This window comes from Camarhynchus parvulus, chromosome 6 (assembly GCF_901933205.1).
Source record: "Camarhynchus parvulus chromosome 6, STF_HiC, whole genome shotgun sequence".
NCBI classification, from domain to species: Eukaryota; Metazoa; Chordata; class Aves; order Passeriformes; family Thraupidae; genus Camarhynchus; species Camarhynchus parvulus.
The window spans coordinates 32131511-32143752 of NC_044576.1; the positions used below are offsets into that span (position 1 = coordinate 32131511).

The 12242-nt window shown below is 48.9% G+C and overlaps 1 protein-coding gene across 1 annotated transcript in view; it reads right to left on the bottom strand.

The window, feature by feature from the left end:
• The window catches only part of CTBP2 (C-terminal binding protein 2), a 132814-nt gene that overhangs the window by 9971 nt on the left and 110601 nt on the right, over positions 1-12242 (bottom strand). Inside the window, exon 3 of the mRNA XM_030951585.1 lies at positions 547-701. Coding sequence (XP_030807445.1) covers positions 547-701 — 155 coding nt within the window. The remainder of the gene's footprint in view (positions 1-546; positions 702-12242) is intronic.

A 12242-nucleotide genomic window follows, 5' to 3' on the forward strand; every position in this document is an offset into this window, starting at 1 on the left:
CCAAAATAACATCTGGCTCCTGAAACAGCCTGAATGAATTTTAATCTGCAGTGGCTTCTGTTGATGTTATCTGCTGATTGACTCAAAGTGCAGCTTTGTACACTTTCTGCTCAAAAACCAAACAATCACAGAATGGTTTGGGTTGGAAGACAGCTCAATTTTCCAAACCCTTGCTATGGGCAGGGACACTTTCCACTATCCCAGGTTGCTCCAAGCCCTGTTCAACCTGGCCTTGGGCACTGCCAGGGATCCAGGGGCAGCCCCAGCTGCTCTGGGCACCCTGTGCCAGGGCTGCCCACCCTCACAGGGAACAATTCCTAATTCCCAATATCCCATCCATCCCTGCCCTCTGGCAGTGGGAAGCCATTCCCTGTGTCCTGTCCCTCCATCCCTCATCCCTCTGCAGCTCTCCTGGAGCCCCTTCAGGCCCTGCAAGGTGCTCTGAGCTCTCCCTGGAGCCCCTTCAGGCCCTGGAAGGTGCTTTACAGATGGATGTGGAAGAGCCCAGCCCCTGCTGCCCCCAGCCCACCCCAGCTCTCCTGGTACCTTCTCGTGGATCTCCTGAGTTGATTGTGCGTCACAGAAGGCCACGGTGGCCAGGTCCTTGAGGATGGGCATCTCCACGGTGCAGTCCCTGCCGTCCAGCAGTGCCACCAGGGGCCGCGGGTGCATGGGGCCGTTCATGATCTGCGGGCGGATACCTGCGGGCACACAGGGGTTTTAACCTCAGCGGGGTCCCTGCCAGGGACTGCAGGGGACCTGGTGACACCCTGGTGACACAGCAGGGGCAGGGGTGACAGCAACACGGGCTGAAGCCTGGCCAAGGGACTGGAGCACTCTCTGGGAACACAGCTGAGGTTTTGCCCCTGGTTTGTTAGGGAATGGCTTTACCGTTCTGATCACCTCAGAAAAACAAGTTCAAACAGAGAATCACTCAAAAAATAGGATTATTGGAAAATCACGGGAAGAGCAGGACACTGAAGAGCTCTTTAGCACAGAAGGTTATACTCTGATGTATTACCAGCTACCAAAGGTTCATGGGAACAGCAAAGTTCATCTTTGTAAACCCAACATTCTCCTCTGAGATGAGGAAGGAATTGATCACCACCAAGGGCCACAGAAGGCTGAATTTTATATTCTATTTCTTGCTCTGTTGGGGATTAACTGGTTCATTTTGGGACAAGTCACTTAGAAATCTCTACATCTCCCTTTCAGTAAAGGTGTTTATTATATTAGGACCTTATGAAATATCTCAGGTGCCTTTCTCAGCTCCCAGGCAGTTTCTGGGCAGAGCACAGGGGAGGGGACAGGTGCTCTGGGTACAATGTGATGCTTTATTTCTGCTGCTGCACCATGAGGTGGCTGGAGCTGGAAGTTCTGGGTTTGAGTCTCCAAACCCTCACAGAAGCAGATCCAGCTCCTTACCAAAGCCCACTTCTGCACAAGAACCTGCCAGGGCTACCAGCCAACATATCTCTGGCCTTTACATGCAGTGGTTGTGCTGGTAAGGGGAACAAGCCCAGGGCTTGGCTGAGGGCACTCCAGAGGCTGTTTTGGGTATTTTGTGGGGGAATCTCCCCCAGCTGATGAGGGTGTTACAGACATGGGCACTGCTGGCACTGCGGGCACCAAGAGCGTGGTCCTGGGGAGGGACCCTGCACTGCTGCTACACTCACACAGCTACACTCATTTTACATGGGAAAACACAACTCCATGGAAACAGGTAGGTTAAATGGAGTGGGTTTAGTGGCTTTCCATTCCTTTTCTACTGAATGTGATTAAAGAAATGAAGAACCAACTAACCCAGCAGACCTGAAGGTTTTCAGCATTACAGGTGGGAGCTTTTGGAACTGGTCCTTCCCTCCCCCTTCCCCACTGAGGTCTCCATTAGTGGAAGTAATCCATTATATTTGCCTGCATTTCATCCAGATGGGAGTGCAAGTGTGTCAGTAGGCAGGGTAGAGCACCGAGACGATCTGGATAAGGGAAAGAAGCTTGTGATAAGCAGATAAGCAAGAATAAAAACATGGCCAAATCTCCGAGCGCTCACACAATCCCTCTGGGCAGCACTGCACCCCAGCTAGATTATTTTCTCAGGTTAACAAGCAAGTGAATTATAACACTGACTTAAATGCTTTCTAATGTGTATGATCTCCAAGGCTTAGAGCATCACCTGCCAGCCTCACACCACAACTGCAAACTAAAAGGAATCTGATGCAGGGCCAAGGTGGCCGTGGCTGTGCCAGTCCCAGTGGCCACCAGCCCTGTCCCCAAGCTTGGAGCCCAGTGCCCACCAGGGACCAGGACCATCCTGAAGGCAGAGCAGTGGGCACACAGAGGTTGGAGTGGCTTCCTGTGAGTGTGGCAGGTGGAAGATGAAACCACAGGTTATCTGAAACTTTGACATTTAATCCAAGCCCCAAAATAACGGGTTTATTATGCTGCCCTTACATAAGCTTCTTTGAAAGTCAAACAAAACACAGCTTTTTTTTTCTTTTTTTTTTTTTTGAAGCAGCATCTGCGTCTTTGCTTGGGATTAGGGATGTAATTGTGCATGATGACACAGGCTTCTTAGGCACATCACCCTTGCCCACACACTCAAGTGCAGTCACTGAGGATGAATGTGGCTGGAACCCGTGAGGTACTCACAGGAACTGCTCCTGTTTCTCCTACTTCAAGGAGGAAATTTATTTCAGCTCGACAAGGAAAGTTCTGAAGCAAATCAGTACAGGATGAAGTGCATAATGTATGGAAATTACGTTTTAATGAAAACCATTGGCAGGTTTGTAGCTTAAACCGTGCTCTGTTTTCCTCACCCACCTCTCCTGCTGCCTTCCCACCACCCTGCATCCAGGAACCATCGTGGTTCCCACCTCTGCACAAACACATCCAAACCAACACATTTGGGCTGGCAAAACCAAACCACCCGGCTCATACAGCGCGTTTGTTCTGCAGGCGACTGCTTCATTGAGGACGAGGTATGCCAGGGATCAGAAAGTAATTAAACAGCAGCCACTCCTCCCGAAATTGTGCTAAAACATCGCAGCCATTAACCCTTTCACTCTGCCAAACCGAGGGTACAACGCTGTGTAAACCACGAGCATCGCCACCCCTGTGGGGCTGGGTACCAGCTCTCCTTGGGGCTGGGGTGGGATCAGCTCTGCCTCCCAATTTTGGCGCCTCCCAATTTCGGTGCCTCCCAGGCCATCTGAAGCTGATTTTTGCTGAGAGCCCCCCCAGCTGTTCCTGCAAAGTTGGGGCAAGTATTGTTCAATACATTTGGGTTTTTTTAAGGCATTTTCAGCCGCCTGCGGAGCCTGGCCAGCAGTGTGGGGAGAGATTGCTAAGAAAGAGGGAGAGGAGGAATGGTTTACTGGGGGGGTAAAAAAAAGAAAGAAAAAAAGAGGCAAAAAAGCAAGGTTTTTCAGCCACAGAGAACTCAAACTCCACCCCGGCTCACAGGCAGCGCCGCTTGTTGCACGCAGCCCCGCGTATAAAGTGCTTTTGTTTCATTTTTAATACACAAAGCCTGCTTGTCCTTTCCTGCCGCTCCTCCCCTTTGCCACCCACTTGTATCCGATCCCAATGGCACCCCTGCCAAGAGAATTAGGGAGTGCTCCCTGCTAAATGGCAGCCTTTGTGTGACCGCAAGACGGCTGGTACTATCTCACCGAAACAAAAGCAGAAGCCATTTGCCTAATTCTTATTAATCTCAGTTGCCTGCGCCATGCAGCATTAAAATAAAAAAAAAAAAAAGGAAAACAGAAAAAAAGGCTTTAAACATGTTGCCCTGCAGTATATAAAAGTGCATCAAGAAGCGATCCTGACACTCGCCTGAATTACCCGCTCACAACCAAGTAGCTACAGTTTTACAGTCAACTACACACTTTATTAAACAAACAGAAAAGAAACAGGAAATTTCCCCTTGCCTGGAAAATGTTGCCTCCACATTCTTCTTCTTATTAAAAACCACACATGGCAGTGGAGGAGTAGGGAGGGAGGAGGAAGGGGGGGACCCACACACGATAAAATACTACCACTTCTCAGTGCGCTGCCTCTCCTTTCGTCTACGAGGGGGTATCTTCAAACAAGCGATCCCGCGGCCCACAGCTGCAACATCTCAAGACAAATGTCTCTTTGAACACGCAGGGAAAAGAAAAGGCTTTTGTCCTGAGCCCCAGAAGAATGGTCTGAAATTGCGAGAGGAGTTACAGTCACCTCTGCGCGGCTCCCAACTCTTCAGAGCACTCCCTCCAGACTTTGCCGAAGCTTTTAACTAATCGTAGTTCTTTCCCAGCCCTTGAATAAAATCATGTGAGTGCCAGCCAAAAAATCTTATGCTATGCACACTAAAGGGTTTGTATATGTCACAGTTGCTTTTCCCCCCTTCCACTCCCCTCCTCCTATTGACTTGCACATATGACGGGGTTTTTTTTCGAGTTGTCTCAAATGGATTTAATCTGTGCCACACTGCGTTTTATGTTTGTTTGGGTTTTTTTGTGTGTGTGGCTTTTTTTTTTTCCCAACTTAAAAATGAAACATGCCTTCCTTTCCATGCAGAGCGTGGCTCCAGAAAAAGGCTGATAGCCTTGAGCAGCAGCACCTCGAAAACAAACACAAAGCACCGGGGAAAGCAAGGGCTGTGCTGATCTCAGCTGCACCCAGAAACCAAGGGCCAAGTTCTTTCTTGATGCGTGAATCAACTGATTTTTCAGCATCAGAAATGACACTCGATTGCTGGCAGGATTCACATCTTCTTGGACACGTCCATCTCCTGGTCCTGCCCAGTTTGTCCCAAATAGGTAAAAGCAGCCCCACGTCATTGTTTGGTGTGTTGTAAGGGGGGTTTACGTTGGGTATCAGGGAAAGGCTCTTCCCCCAGAGGGTGCCCAGGCTCCCAGGGAATGGGCACAGCCCCAAGGCTGCCAGAGCTCCAGGAGTTTGGACAACATTGCCAGGGATGCCCAGGGTGGGATTGTTAGGGTGTCTGCGCAGGGACAGGAGCTGGACTCAATAATCCCTGTGGGTCCCTTCCAACTCAGGATATTTTATTACTTCATAATTGTCATCCCAGTCCCCCACTCTGTCAGGAGTATGTAGGACACTGCTGCTGTGCAGTGACAATGAGGGCAGGCTGTCCCTGTGCAGTGCCCCATCTCCAGAGCACGGCTTGGAGCAGTTGTTGGAGCAGTTGTTTTTCCCTCTTTCCAGCTGCCACTGTCACAGCCAGCAGCACCAACAGCTACAGACAATCCCTGTCCAAAACAACAAAAATATCTGCACCTCAGTCCTGCTCAACACCATCAGCACTGCCTCTCCACAGTGCTACTGTGCCCCCATTTCATCACCATCCTGCTGGTTCCAGCAGCATCACCCTGTGGCACACACAGCCTGCTGCACATGGGTCCTGCCCACCCTGCAGGAGCTTTGGGATGCCCAGGGCAGTCCTGGAACTGGAGGAGGGGGCAGGAAAAGGGAGAACAAAGGTTCATTACCTGGAGCTGGTACTGATTTTTAACAATGACCTCAAAAGACCTGTCAGTCTCCCTAAAACCCAGTCTCTGACTACAGGACAAGGGGATTTAGGCACATCTTTCTCTTGAGTATAAACCTTTGCTAAAACACTTGCAGTTCCCAGGAGCTCTGCACATGCAGCTGCAAGGACATGAACTGGTGTTAATGCAATGAAAGAATAATAGAAGAGTAGTGCATGGCCTCTGCTCTATATCAAAATGGGGCTGTTTGGGTTATTCCCACAGTGCCAGGTTGGTAAATCTGTGTCCATGAACACCAATCACCAAGGAGGGACTTCAAGAGGAGCTAAACAAGGTCCAACATCAAACTCCTAATGGTCACACAAGGGGATGGGAGACAGGGCTGCCCCAGGGATGTGCTGGCCCAAGGGCGATGCAGAGACCCTGAGAGGGGGAGAATGTGTGAGCAGGGCATGGACGGAGGGGATGGCAAATCCAGGGAGGCCGTGGGAGCTGCCAGGGCACGGGAGAGGCAGAGCAGATGGGAGAGGCCATATGGGGTGGTGAGAGAGGGATGTTACCAAGAAAGCTGAAAGAAGCACCTGGGAGGGAAACTGCTTGCTCAGAGCAGCTCAGATTCCTGTATTCTTTATTTTTATTTGGTTTTGGTTTTGTTTTTGTTTTTTTGGTAAGAGAGGGATAGAAGAACTAGGAGAAAAGCTGAGTTAGGGTTAGTTTGGTGGTTATTCAGACACCATACGGACCCTCAAACTGTCCCACTGCCCAGGGCTGAGCTTTGCAGCTTATAATATAAAAAAAGCCATGGAGAAAGTAGCAAAAAAACCCCCAATAACTTCTCCTTGAGTATGCTCCATTACTAAGCCCAGTGTGGGGAACAAATTGTACTCCTGGTGCTCAGTGGGCAGCTTTCCTGATATTATCCAGCACTCCCTCCTGTGCTGCACTTCAGCTGCAGGATATATCCTTTATTTTTCAAGGGTGGGATGTTCACCTCTGAGCTACACATTCCAGCCATATGGAATGATGCACCAGGGATAACATCCCATTCCAGCTCTCCTTTGGGTCCCTCCCTGTCCTCTTTATCCATTTATCTTTCTCTCTTCCATCCAAACAGAAACAAACTACAGCAGTAAAAAACAAATGAGCTGCTCCAGGAAACGGACAGCTTTCATTGTTTTGGTTTTTGGTTGGATTTTTCGTTTTTTGATTGAAAAGATAAAAGAAATAAACCCAAGGAGAAGGATGCTGTTGCCAGGGGAGAGCTGCTGATATCAGCCATCTGGGCAGGAGGCTGCTCAAACTTCACATTGCCCCGAGGGATTCAGAGGCTGTAAAGACATTTTGGAATATGAGATACTGAAATCAAGGCTAAAGATGAGTCTGTCGACTTGCAGTGACAGCCCTGGCATGGGGACAGCCTGAATTCTGCTGCCTGAGACCCCCACCAGAGCAGCAGCCAGGCTGTCCACAACACACCAGCACTGAGGGGTGCAAACCTGCCTTCAGCACAGACTGACCACTGACAGCCCGATGGTTTAGACCAGAAATTCCCTCAAAATAAAGAAAAGGTGAAGTATTAAAGCAAGCACTTGGATCCAGTTTGGGAAATGGAAAGGATTCAATCCCACCAGCTGTCCATGTGCCAGCAGCACCTTTGGAACTTGTATTTGCACATTGATAATGAGAGATTCTGAGTGGAAAACAAAGAAAAGGTAACACTGGGAGCTAGTTGTAGGAATTACATGATGCTGCTAACCATTGACATCAGTCCTTCCTACTATGCTGGACAGAAAGTGCTCTTGATCTTCTAAGCAACAGGGCTTCCTCTGAGCATCTCTGCTTTGCTGCTGGAATTCCTGAGATCTGCTGGGGGTTTAGATCCCAGAAGAGGCTTGAGACAGCACTGGAGGAGTTTCTGTCTCTGGAGAGAAGGACGGAAGGATGCACCAGGGACAACATCTCCAGGCTCCCACCCCAACATATGCTGGGGTGGGAGCCTGGAGAGCCTTTTGGAAGATAAATCCTCATTTCCATGTCCACCTGTAGCTGTTGTCATCTCAAGTCACTCATTTACAGCCAGAAGGGACAACAACCCCCCAAGGATCCAGCCCAGGCTTTACTTTTCCCATAAGGGCAAAGGGGGACCCTTCAGTGAGAGCCCAGCTTGACTTTAGGAACCTCCCCAAAGCAATTTCTGGCCAAGCCCAGAGTGTCAAGAACAGCTGCAGCTGCCCCAGCTCCTGCTGCACTGCTGTGGATGGGCCAGGGAGCAACTGGGGCAAGGGATGAGTGAAATCCTGCAAGGGATGAGTGAAACCCTGCAAGGGATGAGTGAAACCCCTCAAGAGATGAGTGAAACCCTGCAAGGGATGAGTGCCACCCTTCAAGGGATGAGTGAAACCCCTCAAGAGATGAGTGAAACCCCTCAAGGGATTAGTGAAACCCCTCAAGGGATGAGTGCCACCCTTCAAGGGATGAGTGAAACCCCTCAAGGGATGAGTGCCACCCTTCAAATCCACCTGCACACCTCCAGCACCTTCGCTCAAAGGGTTAAAAGCTTGGGCTGTCCCTGGGCCCTGTGAGCCACTCCAGGGGCACAGGGGCTGTCCCTGGGCTGTCCCTGAGCCCTGTGTGCTCCTCCACAGCCTGCTTGCTCCATGATGCCCGCTGGCCCCTGCAGGGAGAGCCCAGAGCTCACTGCAAACCCACAGGTCCTGCCAAGGCCTTGTCCCTTCTAAGCCCTCCCAAAATAGCTGCTGGGCGCTGGCCAAGAGCACAGGGCCAGCTGGAACCGTGTGTTCAGTGACCCTGCTGCAAGGTCACCCCCCGAGCCAGGGCTCAGCCACTGCAGCTGAGGCCACTGGACCTTTGGCAACTTTCTCCTCTCTCACATCCCCACCCCTGTTCCATGGCAAAGAGCCATGGAGGAACCCTCAGCACGGCCAGGAGAGCCAAGTACTGCCATGTTCCCACTGCTCCTGCTTTTTCGTGTCCCAGTTTCTTGCTTCGCTTTTTTTCCCATTTTTCCCCATCCCAGCCTGAACCCGCAGCTCCTCTGCGCTCTCCTCTCCTTGAGGGGTTTGAGAGCAGCTCCTCTGAGTGCAGAAAGGATGGTGAGGTATGGAATAACCCTGGAAGGTGCTGAATGGCTGCAAATCCCACTCATTTCCCTGAGATAAACACCCTCACTTCCCTGTAGCACTGGATTACAACCAAGTAAGGAAAACCCCATAATACCAACACTCAAAAGCACTTAACTACAACCTACTTGCTGTTAAAGTTGATTTACTTTCACAACAAAAGCTTTACGGGTCTATCATAGGATTTTATCATGGCTGCACTTTAAAAAAACAAACAGGGCACACTTTACATTCCTGTTGACACTTAAAGCAGCCCAGAACCATAAAAACAGAGCAAACAAAGCTGGGGCTTGGCAGTGACCACCAAACCCCAGCTGCTCTCCTTTGTAGCCTCCAAGGAACAGTGTAAGGATCACCCTGTGGGGCTCAGAGCCACCTGGCCTGGCTGAAGGGGTCCTGCTCAGGGCAGGGGATTGGATTAAATGATCTTTTTAAAGGTCCCTGCCAACCCAAACCATTCAGTGATTCCATGAGCTCCAGTATTTTCTGGCTCCACTAATATTGAAAATCCTGCACCTCAGGCAGGATTTCCCAAGCATGAAGAAGACAGAGCTCTAAGTGTGATACCCTAGGAAAAATACTGAAGAGAAAATCACTCCTGCTTCAACCCATGTTCCCTAACTAATAGATTTGATTATTTTCAATACTGCTATAAAGCTGAGATCCATCAGGAAAATGATGAAGGATCCCACACTGTGCTTGCAGCCACCTTCCCAGAGGGGCATTTTCTGCTGGACAGTTTAACAGGAAAGGGGTGACATGGGGTCCAGCAGCATCTCCTGGCCTGACATCTCCTCTCTGAGCCACCTGCAAGGCTGCTCACTCAGCTGGGGAAAAAAAACCAACCCAAAACGCCCCCTGAGAAACCTCAATCTCTTTATCCAACTCCTCAGAAAAAAAGATTTTAGAGATGCCACACAATACAGCCCTTTTTAGCTATCTATGCCCCCGAGCCATGCATTAATACAGCTGAGACTAAGCTGGATTGAGGGAATTTTAAATTGGTCTGCTGGATGATGTAGAAGGCTATCAAAAATAAAAAAAAAAAAAAAAAAAAGAAAAAGAAAAAACCCACTCAAAAATGGAAAAAGGCAACAACAGAAAACTGAATTGTAGGCTGGAGATTTCATGAGGTCAGGGTGAGCACACACAACCCCTCACTGGAAAGCTTATTAATAATAATGTCTTATCTCCTGGAACAGAGAAATTCCCTTAATTAATAACAATACCCTGATTATTTACAAACTCATGCATGTTGGAATATTATCATTTAATCAGGTTTTTAGACTGAGGACAAAGAAGTGCTATTCAGAGCAGGGAACTCTGTATATCAAACTCGTAACCCTTCTGACAGAGCCTCCCTCACCAATAACTCCTGTGCTGAGGGCACCCTGAAGGTGCCAAGGCCCTTGTGGCTATTTCAGGAGGAAATGAGAGTGTTACCATGGGTATGGAGATTTTGCACAAAATGAGGCTAAATGTAGAAATTTTGTAGAATTTCATTGAATCATGGAGTCTTTTAGGTTGAAAAAGACCTTGAAAATCATCGAGTCCAACACTTCCCAGCACTGCCAAGGCCACCACTGATCCATGTCCCCAAGTGCCACATCCACATGGCTCTTAAACCCCCCAGGGCTGGGGACTCCACCACTGCCCTTTGGTACACAGATGTCATGTTCCTATGAGTAAAATTCAAGCCAGAAAAAAAAGTCTTTTGCAATTCAGGGCTATTAAATCTTTCTTGAAATGTTCAAATCAAATTAAACCAAATGAGGTTTTTTGGTTTTGTAAGTTGCTTTTAAATACAGTTCTTTCAAATATCTGCTGAACCTTTTGAAAATTAAATTTGTTTTATTTTTAATGCAATATGCAATTGTGGAGATCTGAGGAAAAGCATGTGATCCCAGAAGCACGTGGGGTTTTTCCTGACTACAGAGGTTGCTCTAATAAAGGATATTATCTCCCCCTGGAAAGCTTCAGTTTTCCAAGCTGAATAAAGATAACAAAAAGCTCAATTATTAACTTTCCCATTCTCTACTTTCCTTCTTTATCAGCCTTTTCCTGGCCACTAGCATTCCTCCCTGGCTGCAAAACACGGGCTGCAGCTCTGGACAAGAGCCTGCGGACCCAAAAGGGCTGGAAACGGCCAAAACTCCCCCCAAAATTCTTGAATTACTTTTTAGATGTGATTTCTCTTGGTACAGTGGACAGAAGCTCTGAGTAAGGACCCAGGAGGAGGCTGAGGTGCTTCTACCACCCCACCTCACCTTCTCAGTGTTCCCCAGGCTTTGGAGGCTGAAGCAAAGCCCTCCAGATCTGCCCAGCTGGGCTGTCCTGGGGCCTGCATGCACTGGCAATGGCTGAGAACATACCAAACATTTTTCCTCCTCCCTGACCCTACAACGTTCTGTGGATTAGTGATAATCCCCAGCCACACATTTCACATCTTAGATTAAAACAGGGGGCCTGGGCAATGCTGACTGAAAACCGTCACCAACGCTGTGACACCAAAGTGCCCCCTCACCCTGTGACCTTCCCTGTGGCAGCGCAAGTGATGCTCGCCCCACCAAGGGCTTTCCTCTGCTCCCAGGGTGGGCTGGAGTCAAAGCAAGGTTAAACTCTCATCATTTTGTAAATCCTGCCCCTGAAGCTGCTCCATCTCCTCCTCTCCCAGCCCAGCCAGAGGGCTCTCAGCCCGGTCAGCTGCACATCACTGCCTTCTGGTTTATGGAAAAACCATGTTCAATGTCCAAATATTGCACAGATCCTTGAGTAATAGAGCTTATAACCTCCCTAATTTATCATCACTGTTTAAAATAGCATCACTAATAAGTCATTGTAGTTGAAACATTTGTCTTAAACCAGAGCTATTTAAACGATGATAATCTAGAAAAATCTTTGCTAATCTGCTCCATCTTTGAGCAAAAGAAACACACACTCCCTGGCTTTCATACTAAAACAAAAATGAGCATTGGCAGAGCAAGCAAAATCATCTACAAACACAAATCAACCTTTTCTCCTTGTGAGCCAGAGTAGCCCAAGGGATAACGGCACGATCACGCTCCTGATGGATTTATACAGCACATTTCATCTTCATTAATCCAGATAACTCACTGGCACATTCTTATTTTTCAATTCCAAGAATGATGAGCTATTCCTGTGCTACAGCAGCTCAACACCCACCTCTCCCCAAGCACTTGGGGCTGACCACCACCCTGGAGCTCCAGGGGTGTCTCCTGCCCTCCCACTCCTTTGGGAAGTTTGTCCCAGCTCCAGGCTGTGGCCCAGGAGCCCTCAAAGCCCACCACACTCCTCTGGCCACAGAAAAGGGGCTTTAAGGACCTCCTGGAGCAGCCCTGCCCTTGCCCCCTGTAACAAGAGTCAAAGGAGACAGATCCACAAAGAATTCCTGCACAGATCTGTATTTTCTGTCTGTTTTTCATGAGCTGGTGTTTTGGCCGACTACATTCATATTTAAGGTGTCTTATTTTCCTGTGCATGCCAAGGATTGCTACAGTGCAGCTCCCACAGCTGCTGGGAGGCATTTCCTCAGGCATCCTCAGCACGCTGAGAGACAAATAAAATCCAAACTGTAGAGAAACTGACT